This window comes from Thamnophis elegans, chromosome 1 (genome assembly GCF_009769535.1).
Source record: "Thamnophis elegans isolate rThaEle1 chromosome 1, rThaEle1.pri, whole genome shotgun sequence".
Lineage (NCBI taxonomy): Eukaryota > Metazoa > Chordata > Lepidosauria > Squamata > Colubridae > Thamnophis > Thamnophis elegans.
Genome location: NC_045541.1, coordinates 110,460,929 through 110,480,684, shown reverse-complemented (window position 1 = coordinate 110,480,684; position 19,756 = coordinate 110,460,929). Strand labels below are relative to the sequence as shown.

At 34.5% G+C, this 19,756-nt stretch overlaps 1 protein-coding gene across 1 annotated transcript in view; it reads right to left on the bottom strand.

Annotated features, from left to right (window-relative positions):
* Positions 1-928: 928 nt before the first annotated feature.
* The window catches only part of FUT8 (fucosyltransferase 8), an 86,333-nt gene continuing 67,505 nt past the window's right edge, over positions 929-19,756 (bottom strand). Inside the window, exons 7-10 of the mRNA XM_032209423.1 lie at positions 10,228-10,474; positions 8,334-8,510; positions 6,770-6,920; positions 929-2,125 (exon numbers count right to left, since the gene is read on the bottom strand). Coding sequence (XP_032065314.1) covers positions 1,808-2,125; positions 6,770-6,920; positions 8,334-8,510; positions 10,228-10,474 — 893 coding nt within the window. The 3' untranslated portion in view covers positions 929-1,807. The remainder of the gene's footprint in view (positions 2,126-6,769; positions 6,921-8,333; positions 8,511-10,227; positions 10,475-19,756) is intronic.

Here is a 19,756-nt window from a genome sequence, read left to right as displayed (position 1 = left end):
GTGACATTTGGGGTATGTGTGGGCATATTTGGCATTAAAAAAGCATTCTTGATAAGATTGAAAGGGGTGGAAGGATGACTATGTGAAACTGGTAATTGTGGAGGTGCACAGTTAAGCTCCCACTGCTCCTTTCTCAGACATGAGGAAGATAAAAGGCATGGAGGGGAAAACACATTCAGAGAGGTAGGGAAGCAAACAGATGAAAAGGTGGATAAAGATAGAGGGACTAGTACTGTATGTACATATGAAAGCAGTAACAATAATGATAGAGAAGAGACAAAGAGAGGTAGGAAAATGTCCATACAAATAATTAGAGAAAACAGTTCTATTGATATAAAAAGGAGAGGGAGCACCACCCCCCATCACGCCTACCTCCTGGCCTCCAAGAGTCAATGACGGCAAAGTAAAAACACCAAAAGGAGAGGAAAATAAGAAAGACGTAGGAAGGAAGGTAATAATTGAAGGAAAAAGTGATTTAGATAGGAGAGTCCAAGCCAAAGTAATAATTCAGCTGGAGCTCACAGAAAACAATCCTGAACGGGCAGACTGAGGAAAAATTCTGGGGATTAGCAACACCAGGAGGCGTGGCCAAGGAAAAAGTTTCCTCAGTCCCTGGGCAACCAGACTGAATTAACCCGTTGCTTGGACTCTCCAAGCGGTACGCAGGAAAAACTTCCAAACACAGCTAGAAGGTTATGAGAACCTACCCATTCCATTACCTCCAGGCATTCTATGTTGGGACTCTTCTCTACTCTCTTTATAGAAGGGCAAGGCAGGTTATATTTACTCAATAATCCTACTACGTCAATGATGCAGGTGGGGGCTTCACCTGATTTTGGGCAAGATAGGACAATTTTTTTAAAAAAAAAATAATACATCAGAAATAGAAAATATTTTCTCAATACCATACTTGTAAGAGATGATGCCGGGCCTTGGCTCTTTGCCAAACAAGGAATCAATAGACACAGACAGCCCAGTACTAGTCAAAGATACTAAAATATTCTGTATGAAATAAAATTTCAGAGCTTTCTCAAGAAAAGAATAGAAACATATTCCATTCAACAAAGTCTTCTTAATTTTAAAGTCATATTACTTGTAGCACTCCAACCATTCATTTTTTAATTTATTTTTTGTTATCAAAGACAATGTCCAGAAACAGTACTAAAGAATCAGTTCATGGCATAGTTTTACAAAAATTTCTACCAGACAATTATTGTATAGTTGGATGTATTTTTTTAATTAATGATGATGTGAATTAATCAATGAAATTGCTAGCAAAAAATCCTGCAAAGAAATATGTATTCTGATTTTTTAAATCTGTTGGTTGGAGCATGTTGAGTGCAACATAATTCTTGCCCATCAGGAGAATGAGACATGGCTCTTCTAAAATGTCACTGATCTTTCAGAAAGAGGCACCATATTTCATATTCTCCACATACAAAATATGCTCATGTCACTTAAATTACATAATGCAGCAGTGTTAAAAGTCTTATAGTTTATTAATGGCAAAGAAATGAGCCCAAAATCCATATGTGATTCATGGGAGGAACATATTCTCAGAAAGACAAAGAGTATAAAACAATAGTTCCTGTTGAATGTGTATCAGTGTGCATGTGTGCAGTGTGCATATAACAAAGTTCAAACAGTGCCCTATCAAATTGTTCCAAGCTGTGCATCCAGTCTGAACAGTAAAAGGCTTTCATTTTAACCATATGTTAAATTGCAAATTCACATCCTACAAAAGTCAACAATATGGTTGGTTGTAATAGTTCAAAGTAAAAGTTGCTATGAATTATTTTGCTTGCCTTTATTTGTCAGCCTCTTCATATATGGGATACTTGACTGTCTCAATTTTCTCTTTCACTTTATAGGAAGGGTATAAACCTGTTCTCCCTAATTTTCTATTGATGCCTTTGGAATAGCCATCCCAGTGGTTTCCAGCAACACCAATTATATCTCCAGCTTCCATAGGAATTTCATCAGCAGTTCGAGGATGATGAGCATAAATTGCAATCTGGTTGTGGGCATTCTGTCCCCCAAAGTAATAAATATCATCCAAAGAATGAAAATAGGCAGATGCATCAGGATGTAATGTCTGCATGATTTCATAAGCAACTCGACAAACCTAGAAAAATAAAGGAAAAATATTATCAGGTTGGTATTATTTAACATCTGCCCATTGATTAAACATATCCAAAAGAAGTGTATATTATTAGACTTTTCTTCTGTTTATTCTTAACACATATTCAATAATATAATGGAATGCAACTCTCCTTACTCTTTTACAGGTGGTCCTCGACTTGCAACCATTTATTTAGTGACCTTTTGAAGTCACAACTGCACTAAAAAGCGAGTAATGACTGTTTTTTATGCCTATGTCTGTCGCAGCATCTCCATGGGCACATGGTCAAAATTTGGATGCCTGACAATTGGCATGTATTCATGACATTTGCCATATCTTGGGGTCATGTGATCACCTTTTGCAATATTGTGACAAGCAAAGTCAATGAGGAACCCAGCTTCATTAACAACCATGTTGCTACCTGAACAATTGCAATAATTCACTTAACTGTGGCAAGAAAGGCGGAGCAAAACTCACTTAACTGTTTTTTTTAGCAATGGAAATGTTGGGCTCAATTGTGGTTGAGGACTTTCTTACTATATTTTAAAATGTACAAAATCCAAACAATTCCAATCTGAAACAGTCATCTAATGTATCTTCTCTATCAGCTACTATTTTAGGTGATATTGTTTGACCGTTTTCAAACCATTCTACTTGTTAATGGTTTGGAGGGTCTGCAAAATATGGTATGGATGCACAAAATACAAAGCATCACTATCACATCTTATTTTTTTTAGAAAGTTTGCCTTGTCTTAATCTACCTCTAATTTATTAAGAATAGATGTTTTCCCGCAAATAGTAATGATTACATTTTCAGTGACAACTTAAGTCACAGTACTGTATACTTTATAGGCTATAAGGCTGATTTCTTTAATAATCCTTCAAAACTCTGCTACAACAAAATTAGCACATATCCTTCATTAAACCCTTCAGAGTGTTAATGGAACCTACAGAATCTTTATCACATGGTTCTATTGGACCAAGTTCACATTTTGAGTGGATCATTGTCCACTCATTGAAATATGTTTTCCTGTAAATTAAATGAATTATTCTATCTTGCCCTCTGAAATGAGAGAGAACATGTCTTGACATCCTATGTAAATTATTTTCAGATATTTGAAGAGTTCTATCATCTTACATCAACACCTGACCTCAATTTGTTTTCTCATGACTAAACTTCCTTCAATCTTTCTTCATAGGGCTGAGTTCCAATTTCTCCTAATCCTGTTTTAAATAATATAATCTCATTTGTAGTGATTGGGAGGAAAAAGAAGACTTCTCATTACAGTGTTGTTAATGGAGCTAATGTCACAATGTACTAGCTGAAATGCATCTTTTCTTTCAGTATTTTACAAAATAAAAGAGCAAGGGCAAAGAATACAATATGGATTATGAATTTGGGGGTGCCTTTTAAACCTTCCCATTCTACTTAAGTGCTTCTCAACCTCAGAAATTTTAAGATGCATACAAGTAGTCCTCAATTTACAACCTCAATTGAGGCCAACATTTCTGTTGCTAAGTGAGACATTTGTTAAGTGAATTTTACCCCATTTTACAACCCTTCTTGCTACAATTGTTAAGTGAATCACTGCAGTTAAGTTAGTAACACAATAGTTAAGTAAACCTGCCTTTCCCATTGACTTTGCTTATCAGGTCACAATTGCCAAGCATCCAAATTTTGATCAGGTGCTCATGGGGATGCTGCAATGGTTGCAAATGTGAAAAGTGATCATAAGTAACTTTTTTCAGTGCCATTGTAACTTTGAACACTTACCAAATGAACTATTGTAAGCTGATAACTGCCTGTACTGGTTGGGAAAGTGTGGGAATTGTTCATATCTTAAAATTGCTGGTGCTGAGAAACATTGCTCTACATAAAAATGCCTCTTTCCCTAACTCTACTTTGTAATAGATTCTAATAAGATCATTTTCTTTGGTCTGCTTAAATAACAATTCTAGATGTATCAGGATCATGGGAAAGAGGAAATAGGTTAAAATTCTTCTGATTGCTGTCTACATCATGCACCTACTCTATTTTAATTGTAAAATTTTACGCTGATCTGAAGTCTACCACCTACTGTTTGAGGAACCCATTCTGCCAGCCCATCTTTCAGCCAGTTATGTCTGAGATCACTTTAATTTACACTGTACCACAACACACGAAAACAACATTTGGCTGTTTTTGAGCAGATCCAAACTGCATACCATGTTAAGGTACAGAGCAAGTTTGGTCTACTGGTCAAGTCCACATATCAGACCTTGGGAGACCGTGAGTTCTGGCCTGCCTTAGATACAAAACCAGATGGGTAACTTTGGACTAGTCATCCATTCTCAACCCTAGGAAAGAGACAATGGCAAATCACTTCCAAAAAGCCTGGTCAAGAAAACTGCAAGGATTAGTCCAGGCAGTCACCAGGACTCAAAAAGTTCACTTAAAGACATGCGCACTCGCGCACACACACACACACACACACACATTGGTATGATGGAATTTAAAGGCAGGATCCAGAATAGAGGAAGAGATCTGATTGTGCAGTAGGACTTTTCTCACTTTCCCCCCTAACTCTGCTTGTTTTATTCTTATGTTCGAGAATCAAAGGATTTTCTACTAGGATGTAGCATACTAGTGAGTTTTCACTGTATCTAATAGCTTATTTAAGCACACATTCCAGAAATAATGCAAAACAACAAACCCATATGCTATTCCTGAGTGAGAGTATTAAGATTTTAAAAGGCAAAAATAATAATAATAATCAGGAAATGCATAATTTATGCAGGAAGTTAATTGATATTGTGCCAGAGACTGTGATAGATGGGGAACATCTTCTTGCTATTAAGGAAGTTTTAAATCTATTATATTACAATTATTACAATTAATTATTTGCCATTGGGTCTACAGAAAATTGTGAGATTTAGGAAATCAAATATGTATTCTAGCTTTGTTGAAAGAAAAACTAGAAGTCTGGCTAAGTCTTAAACCTCATAAAGAAGCAGACTAAGATTTGGGAAGATAGGAAAAAAACCCAGAACACAATGAACTAAAGAGCTAGGAACTAAGAGACAAGGGGGCTGAAAGAAAGACAGAATTGAATCAAGAGTGCTCAGTCCACCCAAGCAAACAAGATATAAAACCTGCCATCAACTATTTTGGCAATAATACTTCTATAACATTCACAGTGAAGCATTATTTTTCAAAAGATAAAATGTTTAAATATAATCAATGAGTAATTTAACTGAAATTTGAACTATAAAAAATTAAAACTGGCATTTCAAAACAGATATATAATTGTCCTGTAAATAAAAAAAATCAGTAGTTTGTGTGATGACTATGCTTCAGAATGTATTCCTTTAAAGAACAAAATCAATGAATTGTTTGGTAATATAGTACAGTTTTATTTAGTGTACTTAAGAGATATCCAGGACTAATAAACACAATGTTTCTAGCATATCATCCATAGTATTCAATAAAGGAAACACTTCTATGTTGTTATCATCTGGAGTTGTGTAATAAATTTTAAGAGACACATAATACATTAATAAAAATCATGTAAAAATTTAGTACTTCAGATTCAAAAGCAAAAAGTGCTTCATAATTCAAATGTAATACTTGACTACAGCTCTCTTTACCAGATTCATGGAGTATGCAATCTCAGGGAAATATATATTTGGTTTTAAAAAAAATGTAGCAGGTAGTAACATTCATGGTCTGAAGCATATTTTTGCCCTTGATTCTGAAACATCAATCTAATAATATCTAAAGGCCTCTAAACTAGTAGCCATTAAGGTAAAGGTAAAAGTTCCCCTCGCACGTATATGCTAGTCGTTCCCGACTTTGGGGACAGTGCTCATCTACATTTCAAAGTTGAACAGTCAGCGCTGTCTGAAGATGTCTCCGTGGTCATGTGGCCGGCATGACTAAACGCCGAAGGTGCACGAAACACTGTTACCTTCCCACCAAAGATGGTTCCTATTTTTCTACTTGCATTTTTACATGCTTTCGAACTGCTAGGTTGGCAGAAACTGGGACAAGTAATGGGAGCTCACTCCATTATGTGGTACTAGGAATTCGAACCACTGAACTGCCAATCTTTCTGATCAACAAGCACAGCATCTTAGCCACTGAGTCATCACCACATTCCATGTAGCAGCCATTACTAATAGCCATTTTGCAGCAATACCACAGATATAAAATGCATTAAGAAAAATTTCATTTTGTTTGTCCCAAACTATAGCAAAATAATAGTAATGATGCTAAAATATTAAAACTCTACTTATTCTTTCCAATTTCCATGACTAGTTGGAAAAAGAACTATGTTTTCTTGTTAATGTCTCCACAGAATGTTTAAAATACTGATTTATTGGTAATTCTATTATGTATTACTATTATTAATTTAAAACTATCTCATACACCTCTGGTATTTTGTGTGTGTGTGTGTGTGTGTGTGTGTGTGAGAGAGAGAGAGAGAGAGGGAGGGAGGGAGGGAGGGAGGGAGGGAGGGAGGGAGGGAGAGAGAGAGAGAGAGAGAGAGAGAGAGAGAGAGAGAGAGAGAGAGAGAGAGAGAGAGAGAGAGAGAGAGAGAGAGAGAGAGAGAGAGAGAGAGAGAGAGAGAGAGAGATTTCTAAGTTTTGGAAAATAAATTAACTTACCTGTGAAGAAAAAGTGCACACAAGGAAGTCTGCCTGAGACAAGAAGTGTATATCCAAAATAACACCCCGCAGAGAGTTTTCAGTATATCGATTATGAAGACCTGCTGACCATGATATGGAATTGTCACTTATGAATTCATAGTTTGGATATCTGAAAAAAATGCATCACAACATCACACTTTTGTTTTCTTAAGGAACCAATGTAGTGTCTCTGCACAATTTATTAAGTAAGTCTGAATTCTTGTTCTGAACTGACACAGGGATAATAAGGAAGCCCACATAATTTATTGGTACAAATTTTACTAACAAATGGAAAACTACATGTATTTTGTAAGAAGTAAAAACTACTTGTATCTGAAGCTTTTTATAACATCAATCTTGGCAGTCTCTTATACAATCAATCATGGTACCTTTCTGCTGAAAGAGATAACTACAGCTGTATACCATTAATATGCATATTAGATGCTACTTGTCATTTACCAGCAAGGAAACAATCTGTACAATAACATGGATAGGGAGAAAAATCCTGAAATTAAATCCAGAAATGGAAAAGCATTTGGTCAACAGGAAACTGGACACAGGAACTGTGTTCATTATAGGTTTGCCCTTTCTCCATAAGAGCACTGGGAAGAAAGCAGACTTCTAAAGTTGAAAACTATGCTTTCTCAACAGGCAAAGATGAATCACCAAGAAATTGAGTAGAAATATGAAACCCAGTAATTAACAGTCAAACGGCCCAAACTGAACTTATTGTATTGAAAATATCTGAAGATAACTCTCCTCAAATTAAAAGAAAATAGTGTATCCTAATGGCTTCCTTCCAAATAGGAAGTAAAACTGTAACAATGTCCAAATATGGATTAATTGGAAATCACAGTCAGAGTGTAGCAAATTATTCTGCCAAGTAGTGTAAGAACAGAAAAAGGACAATTCAGCTCTTGATTCAATTTTCTCTCTAGCATTATATACTAATTCCTAATATTTTCCCAACAATTTTCATCTTAAGTGGCCACAAGCTTTTCTTACATCTGCATCTGGGGAAAAATAGTTTTTTTTAAATCCTTCTTGAGTAAGAATCAGGGCTATAATTCTGATTTTTTTTCCTTACAAATTTAATGTGCAATTGAAAATTACTAAGTGATTTACATTGTGATATATCACTTGAAGTTAGAGAATAATGGGGAACAATGGTTTTATAAGTGTGATTGGGATAGATAGGATTCCAGCAGAAATTAAACATAATGAACTGGATTGAGACGACAAAGAAACTTTTCATACCAGGGAAGATGTATTCTTGAGGTCCAATCTTCCAGTGGAAAAAAAATTACACCATAGGAGCAAGAATACTATGTGGAGGAAATTTTTAATGTAAATAATGATATTTTCTCTACCCTCAATCCTAAACCCCCAAAAGTTTGAATGATTTCAAATAATGTTGAGATAAATTTACTAAAATTTGGAAAACTCCAAAAACAAGACAGTAACATTGAATAAACCATAATGTTTAATGGATCTGCATCATGTAAAACCACTTTTGCATCAACTGTGAACCAGGATGCCTTACTTGGATTTTGCCTCTTGCAATAGCGAAGGATCATCTGTAGCCAAATAGACTCGCTTTTTGTCAATATGTTTTCTCCGGGAAAGAAGCTGGAAACGTTCTTCAACATGTGCCATGTATTCTTCAATTGGATGAAATGCTGCTTCTGTTCCCACTTTGTCTGTTCTACGGACGTGAATACTGGAAAATAACAGGAAACTTGGCATTTTTCTTAGACAACTCTTATTAATTCAAAACAAAGAGTCCGTGGCAATTCAAAGACACTCTCCTGTAAGAGTCAGGAGGCCCTAAGCTTTAGAGAACTGCCAAAAATCTTTCCTTCCCTCAACCAGCAAGATGTGAGTAACAACTCAATCTAGACTACTCCTTTTGACAGAATAAAATTCCATAGACTGTTCTGTGTATGAGTCTGCATGTATCTGCATTTTTTTTTTAAAAAAATGCAGATATCTCAAATGCTCACATTAAGAAAATGCATTTTTTAAATCTCTTAGGATAGTAAAAGTTCATTCTAAGATAAAAAGCAGATGAAAACAATTTAACCTTATTATGTCAGATAGTTTATAACAAATGGAAATATTACAAAGTGAGAAAACTTTTAGCTAAGTAAACTTAAATGACAAATGTATGTTTGAAATATGTAAGTTTCAAAAACTCTTTTCTCTCACTGTAATATCAGGACTGAAAACATGAAAACACCAAATAAAATTGATTAGGTTAGGTTGTAAAGAAAGTATTTATTCATATATAAAAATCATCAATTTGTGAAATTCATTGCTGCAAGATAGATTAATTGTTATAGCTTATAAGACTATTTTGAATTATTTTTTAAAAAACAAATATTTTTAATTTATTTATTAGATGATTAAATTTAGCGAAGTCAAGAAAATTAAAGAAATATTCAATCTAGGGATTATAGGCATTTACCTATGAGCTGAAACATAAACCATTCAAATATGCATTTAAATCCCTATGTGATTTATAAAAAATAATGCAATGTCCTTTATTTGATAATGATTAGATCATAAACAACAGCCTAAAGTTCTAAAAAAGGGGCATCAAATAGAAATTTCAAAAATCCAATTCATATCTCTTAAATGATTAAACTGGCTACATCCTAGATCTGCCAACCAGCATAAATACTGATAAGTAGGTGCTTCCAATAACTAAGATCATATAGTTCTGCTAGTTTGTATACCCTTTCTAAGAAAACCATTTAAAAACAAAGATTAGACACTTGGATGTGGCTGAGAATTATTTCCTAAATAATTTGGAAGGCCAATAATTTATTGCCTATATAAGTGGTAGTCAACCTGGTCCCTACCGCCCACTAGTGGGCGTTCCAGCTTTCATGGTGAGTGGTAGGGGTTTGCTGTAACTGTGCTTTATAAATTTTATAAAGTAAAGTTATTTCCCTACTTTATAAATCACCATTACTGTGGAACCGGTGGGCGGTTAGAAAATTTTACTACTAACAGAGATACAAAAGTGGGTGGTAGGTATAAGAAGGTTGACTACCCCTGGCCTATATTATCAGAAAGCCATAAAATACAACTTTCTTAACTTTTAAACATTTTTTTCTGAACATTAAAAGGATCAGTGATTATTAATTATAAAGCTAAATGAAGCCTCCATTGTCAAAAGTATTATACTTCTGAATTAAACATGTTGGGGTGAACAGGGCAGGACCCTCATTCTGTGTAGTGAACTTGAAATTTAAAAAGTGCTTTAAGACTGCTTTCTTTATTCCCAAATAGCATCGATATGAAAAAGAAAATACTGAAATAAGGTAAATTTGAGAGAAATTGTTTTTTCTTAAAAATAAATCCTACTGATTTCAATGGAAATAAATATGAGTGGGTTTATGACACTCTTAATAATATAATAAAACACTTACCCAACAATTGGATGTTTAAAACCAAGTTTTCTTGTAGCTTCTTCTATCTCTTTTTCTAACAAAGGCTGTGGACGAATTAAGTATTTGACAAACTGTGAGACCCACCATACTGGAGGGTCCCCATGGACGCGAATTAGTCTATCAGCCAGATCTTCTGGAATCGCCAGTGGCAAATATGGAGGTCGTGGATGTAGACTGTCAACTATGGGCAATTCTATCACTTGAACATTTTTGTCATTCATTTCACCTGGAAAAGATAAGGTTATGATAAAATATTTCAGAAATAGGTGATTTTACCAATTTTATTAAAAATATAGAAAATACATTGTTTTTAAATATAATTCGTAGCTTTCTGACTGAGATTAAATATCCCTTTCAATGATTGTTTTGAACGTAGCTACTGCACAAATTCAAGAGTTACTAATGGACTAAACATAATTTTTACATTAGATATGTCCAACCCACCGTCCTGGACAGCTAGTAATGACCCCCACAAGATAGTAAAATTATTTAAAAATAAAGGAAGTTTGACTGCTATATACATATATATTTTATATGCATCCAAGACAATTCCTCTTCACGCAATATGGCCCAGGCAAGTCAAAAGGTTGGACAACCATACTTTAGATTCATTTGCAAGAAATATCATGGATTGATAAAAATGAATCGCCATAGTCACTAATTCACCTCTGCCCACTACAGGTAGTCCTCAACTTACCACTGGTCGTTTAATGACGATTTGGAATTACAACAGACTGGAAAGTGACATAACTCATTCTTAAAATTACAATACTCGCACCACCTCCATGGTCACATGATTATAGTTTGAGCACATAGCAAACAACTTGCATTTATGACCAGTGGCAACACCCTGTAGTCACCTGATTGAGATCTGCAACCTATGCAGGCAGCTTATGACAAACAAAGTCAATGGGGGAACCCAGATTCATTAAAAACCATGTACTGTATATACTCAAGTATAAGCCTAGTTTTTCAGCCCACTTTTTGAGCTGAAAAAAGCCGCCTCGGCTTATACTCGAGTCAGTGAAAAATTTGCCTGAAATGGAGGAGAAAAAGGGGCGGGGCCATGCCGCTGGGTGACGCTCGTGAATGGCCCAGCGCCCCTGAGTTTCCCCTCCCTCTGTGTCAGTTTGCCGCGCAGTGTGCACCGCACCATCCCCCCTCCTCACGTTCTAATGTAATGCAGGGCTATCTTACGATTCCCCCTCCTGCCGCTCTGCAACGATGTCCCACCTCCTCCTTGTTATGGCAAGCAGCCACATAGCGATGTCCCACCTCCTCTGGTACAGTGATCCAATGATAGGAATCACTGTGCCGTGTGTCATAGGAGGCGGGACATCATCATCACAGCGGGACATCAGCATCATGAGGTGAGTGAAGTATTTCATTGAATACACCGGTATTGTGTGATAATAATTTGTTATGCAGAGCAAATTTTTACAATGGCTACTGTATATTTAATGGGCACAGGCAGGCTGTATATGTTATTCAATGGGCAATGGCATTATTGGTATCTATTTTTATTTTTGAAATTTATCGGTAGCTGCTGCATTTCCCACCCTAGGCTTATACTCGAGTCAATAACTTTTCCAGTTTTTTTGTGGTAAAATTAGGTGCCTCGGCTTATATTCGGGTCGGCCTATACTCGAGTATATACGGTAATTTTCTTAATGACCATGGTAAAAATAATCATAAAATCAGGTCTGGTCACATGATGATTTGCTTAATGACTGCATTGCTTAGCAATCATTAAACCAGTATTAAAATGCATAAAATATCTATAGAAAATATAGCTAGGAAAAAGCTGAAGCTTATAACAACACAACTTGAATTGTTTCTTAAATTCTAGTATTTGTTGGTAAAACATTCATAAGACATAACGGTATATGCTGTTATTTTTACATCAAACAGAGCATCATTTATTCTAGCTTTTGCAAATTTTGGTGCATAAACAAGCCTCATGATACTGGATACATTTCCAGAGGTGTGTGTGTGTTTGTGTTTGTGTTTGTGTGTGTGTGTGTGTCTGTCTCTCTGTGTGTGTGAAATAAGAAACAAAAGAGAAAGGAATTGAGGAGTAAAGATAGTAGAAATTTTCAGCATTTTCCCCATTCTCTTCCCAATTTCTCTACCTAAATATATAGAAATTATAGATGAATTTACTGACATGCTTTTTCCATTCCCTTTCTGTGTTTCTATCATATATAAAACTTGCTTCAAAGTGCAAAGTGAGAAAACCCAAAGTAGGATTTTACTAAATTAGTATCAAAGACTCAAATAGTTAAATACAGATTTAAAGTAAAAGTTAAATCTCCCTTCCTTCCCCAAAGCATTGACAAAAATGGTTTGTCAATAGTTTTTTCCTCACAATGTTTTGATGTTTTGACTTGGTAATCTAATTTATAGCCCTGGGATTTCCTGCTAGATTCCAATTCAAGAATAATTTAGGTCTGCATCCATTTAGATTTTCAAGATCAATCAAGGTCAGCTGGATACTGCAACTGGTTGTGACCAGGCTTAGAAAATAACTAATAAAATCAATGAGGCTTAAATTAGACAGGATTCACTTGATGTTAGTGCTATTACACCAGGATTAATCCCATATCCAACTGAATATACCTGCTCTTAAGTAAAGCATCAGTATAATATTGTAATTTTAATTAAGACACACATGGAAATTCAAAGCACTTTTCAATTCATAAATGCATTTTTTAAAGGAGAAAATCTATGAACAGAACTGTCACGAGGAGAGATATAATTCTGAGAAACTGTATTCTCAAACCGTGAACAACTTTTTTGCCTCATTTTCTGAAAAGGGGGAGTTAAGGAATAAAAGAAATACTTCAAACCTTTTACGCTTACAGACACTTTTTCAAACTGAAAGCAATAACTAACCCTTGAGCAGTATGCCAAAAGCTACATTCCAAAAGATAGGCAGGACACAGATATTAACTAAATTTGATAGAATCTAATATAAATTGTAAATTAAATTTGATTAAATAAAATTTAATATTATTTTCTTTGCATTTTCCACTTCTGTCACAGTATAAAGTACACAGTTGAAGGGCCACATCAAAACCTTTTAGCAGCCACAGTTAACTGTAGAGCCTTAGACCAACCATCCATGGCATAGGATGAAATTGATGGACTGTGAGATGAATCTGGTCCTTACCTATTTTCTGTTAATTTACAATTTTCACCAGTTAACTTCAACACTGTGAACAGATATCTCTTTCATTGCATCTTCCTTTGTTTACCTTTCTCCCAAAAGAGACTGAACAGAGGAACAGGGGCTGTTATTAATATATTAAAGGTAAAGGTAAAAGTTCCCCTTTCCAGTCGTATCCAATCCTAGGGGATAGTGCTCATCCTCGTTTCTTAGCTGAGGGAGCCAGCATTATCCAAAGACATTTTCTGTGGTCATTGGCCAGCAAGACTATATGTCATGGTGCATAAAACGCTGTTACCTTCCCATCAAAGTAGTGCCTATTTTTCTACTTGTATTTGCATGCTTTCAACTTCTAGATGGGCAGGAGCTAAGGCAAGTAATGGGAGCTCACCCCATTGCATAGCATTGGATCTCGAACCCAGACTGTCAGCTTTCTAGCTGACAAGCTCAGCATCTTTAACTGCTGAGCCATTGTGCCCTTGTTGCTGTATTAATATTTAATGTATTAGACATGTCTTTAACCAGCAGAACAATAAAACTAACATTGTCTCAGGAAAGATTAAAAAATGAGGAAGAACGCCTGAGGCATCTATCAATAGATTGGAAACTTTTGAATGGAAGAAGAGTAACCAATTCAATATAATTTTAAGGTAATCTAAACTTACGCATAAAGCCTTGCCAGACTTCCCTAAGCCAATTGGGAATGTTCTAAATGCATCTCGCATTGCCTATTTTTCTCCTTTCACTGTTTAGGCTAAAAAAATTCAAGAATGCTTGAAAAATTAGAAAAGTTGGAACATGTGGAAGATTTCTTCTACAGGAAGATTTTTTTTAAAAAGCAGTCAGCTTGACCATTGATTAAATACATAATTTTATCAATTATCTACTCAATTAATATTGACTAATCATCACGAACAAGTATTCAGTTTCTTTTCAAAGAATAATAAAGATTACCATCATTGAATACTAATCTTAAAATATTCTACTCTCTTGATAGTTAAGTGCAATCATTCCATTTATCCTTTTAAACTCCATTTAGACTGCTTTAATAAGACTAATACAGTTTTCTTTCTTGTTGCATATATTAGCTTGTATGTCTTTGTGTTTTTCAATCAGTGAAAACTTGTTGTCTATTTAACAGTGATTCTATACAAACCTACAGCTTGAGAACATTAGCCAAAACATAATACACTTGTTGTACAATCATATTGTGAAACAACCAGCTGCTTAGCAAAATTACAGGCATTTATGCTGCTTTCTTTCTTACCGATTAAGCTAGGGGTGTCAAACTCATGACATGTCATCATGTGATATATCACAACTTTTTACCCTTTCGCTAAATCGGGGGTGGGCATGGCCAGAGTGTGACGCATCCAGCCCGATGGGTCGCAAACCCCTGCTTTAAGCCCTTCCTCCAATGTCAACTCAGCAAATTGTCTATAAAGCTGAAACTTAGACACAGGTGTAGGAAGACACACATGGTTTGGAGCTCTGCAGCTCCAAGCAATTGGAGTACAGCAACCAAGTGAAAGACGGTGTCTTCCTTTAGAAGGAGCGGATAGTTCAACAGAGAGGAAAAGAAGTACAGTATAGCAGCCTCACAAGATAAAGCACAACATAAACAAGGTGCAAGAGCTCTTTTTCCTGGTCATTTACACAAAAAGAAGAAATCTCAAGAGAAAAGGGAATTAAAACAAAACAGGCTTAAAAAGAAATGGTGATGCCTAGTAGTAATAGTACACAACATAGTGTATTTGTAATTGTAATAGAGTAATTCTGTAGGTAATAGAGTAATAAGTAATAGCCTAAACATCATCCTGGTAATAATAATTGAAGAGTAATAAAATATTGTAATACTAATTATCATAGTAATAGTGAAGAGATGGCAACAGAATATAGGAAATACTTATATATCACTTTTGTTTGTTTTTACAAAATACTATATCTCCCCTATCCTTATAGTCAGTATATAGAAACCACCTGTCCAGGGTGCAGTTTTTTTGTTTGTCTCTTGAATTTAGGTCAATCTAGGTCAATGGTTCTCAACCTGTGGGTTGGGACCCCCTTGGGGGTCAAACGACCCGCTCACAGAGGTCGCCTAAGATCATTGGAAAACATGTATTTTCAAAAAATACGGAAAACATCAAATAATTTTATGGTTGGGGGTCACCACAATATGAGGAACTGTATTAAAGGGTCGCGGCATTAGGAAGGTTGAGACCCACTGATCTAGGTGGACATCGTTTAAAAAAAAAACCTTAACACCTATACACCACCTTTCCTGACCTTCTGGCATCAAGACAGCTGAATATTTAATTGTCATAGTGGGGATTGGATTGTGTGTATTAAGTACAATATACTTTCATTTGGATTTACTCCCAGATAAATACAGAATACATACTGAGATTCAAATCCTTTTTTAAAATTTGGTGTCACATTGCTAACCTTTTATTCTATTGGCTCTGAGCTTGATTTCAATGGCAAGTTTTGCTGTAAGGTCGTGGTTTCACATCTCAGCTGTTTAATAACCCTCTGGTAGATGCGATTAAGGTGTGAATTGTTCTTTATTCTCTTTCAAGATCTGTAAGAACATCTTCTCATTAACTCAATTTGCATTACTTGTTTCATTTTCTTTCCTGAAAATTTCAGTACAGATTCACAAATCTGTCATATACTTTTGTAGTAAAGACAGATGCAAAGTTTTCATTAAGACTGTCTGTAATTTTTATATCATTCTTGAGCAATCCTTTCACTCCTTTATTGTCTAATTGCACACCCATTTCCCCAGCTAATTTTCTACTTCAAATAATTAAAGTTATTGTTCTCCTTTATGGGGGTTTTTTCCCCATATACTCCTCAAATTCATTATTTGCATTTATTATCATCAGCATAGGTTTTTCCAATCTGTGTTTGTGGATTTAATTGACTTATTTCTTCATTGTGGAATATATTGTAGATTTTAAACTGTTCCAAGGTAGAGATATTTGGGGCATGTAGAAATTTACTTTCGTCATCATACCTGAGCACGAATATATCTTCCTTTGTTTACCTTTCTCCCAAAAGAGACTGAATAAATATCCTCTATTATTAAAATACATTTCTCTTGCATTTTTCCCTATTTTATTTCACTACCTCCAGATTATCCTTGATATTTTGATCCAGGAGGAAAGCAGCATACCTGCAAATACTCTCTCTCTCTCTCTCACACACACACACACACACAATATTTCTATTCAGAAATTATATTAACTCCGTCAGTCTCTCCATATCAGCAGGTCTCTGATGTGCCAACTATATTTATATTTTTATTCACAACCAATACTCTTAATTCCTCCATTTTGGTTTGGAAACTTTTGGTACTGCCATTGACACTTTAACTACAGAGCGAATGCATTCTTCTTTCCTCAACCAAATCTTTTTCAGATGGATGACAATCTGAAGCAAATTAACAACACATGCCAAGAATAAACATTCAGAGGATACCCTTTTATTCAAGCATTTTAGTAGTCTTGGATAAACATTTTGGCATTTCTTTAATGCTTTCTCATGCTCAAAGCATTTTTCATATAAAAAAAAATTGGATCAATATATTCCAATAACATAGGAATTATTATTGGTTTTTTTTTAAAAAAAAACTGATGGAAAAATAATTAAAATCTGCATAGCAATATTTCTGTTCTAAATCTCGATTTTCATTGTGCAAAAATTCACTGGTGCAGAATGCTTTGAAGTAGAATGCACTAAATTCTTTATTTCATTACCTGTGCCTGGTTATTTTAGGATATTCCCATTTTAGAGAGAAAAAAGTACTATTTCAGATATTCATCTGCAAAGTTTATATTTACTATCAGCCAAATATCTACACAGAAATGCTTCTTTATGTGATTTCTTAACCTATATTTGGGTTCCGAATATGTCTCCAAACATTTCATCTCAACAGACAACATAGTGCAAAATTAAAATTCTACTTAAGAGATGGTCTATTCGACATAGTCAATAGTAATATCAAATATATAAAAAATAATAATCATTTTTTAACTTCTGGCATGTATGTTCGTGACAATCATATAAATAGGATTTATTAGATATATACACTGCTTCTCTACTGACAATCTTCAACCCGGCTAACAATAATATTAGTATGAATATGTTGTCATGGATCACTTAAAATTTGTAATGTTTAAATCATTTACAAGACATCATTCCATGCTGTGCATATATAATCTTTTTACACTTAGAGCAAACTATCCAAAAATCAAAATTTATAGGAGAATAATCAAAGTTGCAAAACCAACTTTACAAATCATTTCCTTTCTTCCCTTTTCCAGAATATAAAATAAAAATAAATCAATGTGTCCTGACATAAAAATGCTAAAATGCAAAGATATGACAAAATACTTAAGCAGCACTCCTTTTAATTCCACACAAACTGAGTTCTTCAACCTCAAAAGTTTCTTTTTAAAATTGCTACTCAAGAGCAAATAATTTACAGTTGAATGAGAGGTAGAGTCCTGCAAAGTTAATCACTTGTTCCTGGAGACTGCCTCATCCTGCTTGCCTTACTATCATTCTTTTAAAAAGAGGCCGACTGGTTAGCCAGAGTAGAGTAGAGTAGAGTAGAGTAGAGTAGAGTAGAGTAGAGTAGAGTAGAGTAGAGTAGAGTAGAGTAGAGTAGAGTAGAGTAGAGTAGAGTAGAGTAGAATACTTTATTGGCCAAGTGTAATTGGATACACAAAGAATTTGTCTTTGGTGCATATGCTCTCAGTGTACATAAAAGAAAAAAATACATTCATCAAGAATCATGGGATACAACACTTAGTTATAATCATAGGTTACTAAATAAGCAATTAAATCATACTAGGAACAAATAAAACAATATAAATCATAGAGATACAAGCAACAAGGTTATAGTCATAAGTGAGAGGATATAGGTAATAGGAAGGATGAGAAGAATAATAGTAATACAGTATTAGTAAATAATTTGACAGTGTTGTGGGAATTAGTTATTTAGCAGAGTGATGGCATCTGGGAAAAACTGTCCTTGTGTCTAGTTTTTCTGGTGTGCATAGTATCAGAAGTGTTTTTCTTTACTGTCTCTAGAATGCCTTGGAAAAGTATAACGGAACTGAAGCGTCAAGAAAATGACAAATTTTATTTTAAATTGTGCATACTGTTTGGCATAGCTCTTAAAATGCTTTTGAAAATGACTATGGAATACAATTTAAATATATGAACAAATTACATAGATAAGATTTGTTCAAGATGTTTTGCAGTGCCCCCAAAAGTCCCTACAGACCAGCTGATTTTCACTGATTACTACTGATTTTCCAACTATATTCATTTCAAGTTGTTGAAATGTACTTGGTACTTGAACAGGTACTTGATACTTGAACAGATACATTTCAAGTACCCTGTACACTGCTGAAAAGGCTTGGGAAGGTGACATTCTGCAACTAGATAAGCCATAGGTAGAATGAATTGTCAACATTATTTTCCATATGTTACTTTTGCTCTACAGATTAATATTCTTCCCCTGTTTTATATATTATTAGGGACTATCTAAAGTTATTTATTAAGATATACTACTATTACTTTACTTGGCAAAATTAAAAAACAAATGCCATATTCTCAGTTTTAAAAGTGACTACTGTATACATTCTGACATGAATATAAAGTGGTGAAAATGTAACTTTCACTAACAGATAAATATTGCATTTTAACAACATTAACTGTCGCGTCAAATCTCACAATAGAAATGTTAACATGTATTTCAAAACACAGTTATTATACTGGCTGCTTTATCATTAGAGATAATCAATGGAATCATTTTAACACGATTAATAGTACTGTAATTTTCTTTCAAGAAATAATCTGAACGATAAGGCCAAGTAAATAGAAAAAAATCATAAAGTTTACTTATTTTGCTGAAAAAGGAAAAAAAGGCTATTAAAGAACAAGTACTATTGGCAATTATTTTAACAGAATTTAATCCATTTTTCTCAAAAAATGTAAGATGGTTGAATGGCTTTCTTGAATATTCATGAATGGTTAGTTGCACATAAATAGAAAAACTCCAGGGTCAAGAACAACTCTAAATCCACCTAATTCGGAAATAAAGCTCTTAATTATTTTCACAATGGATAAGTATATAACTTGTTTTGGCCATGTTTTGAAAATATTAAAATAATTACTAATCATAATTAATTAAAGTTTTCCAACAAGGAATGTTCAATTGATTAATATGAAGGTAGACACACAACTTTAATTATATTCTGGTTAACAGAAACAGTTTAGTAACTCTTTATTTAATGTTCCCACTGCAGTTATTACAATTACAAG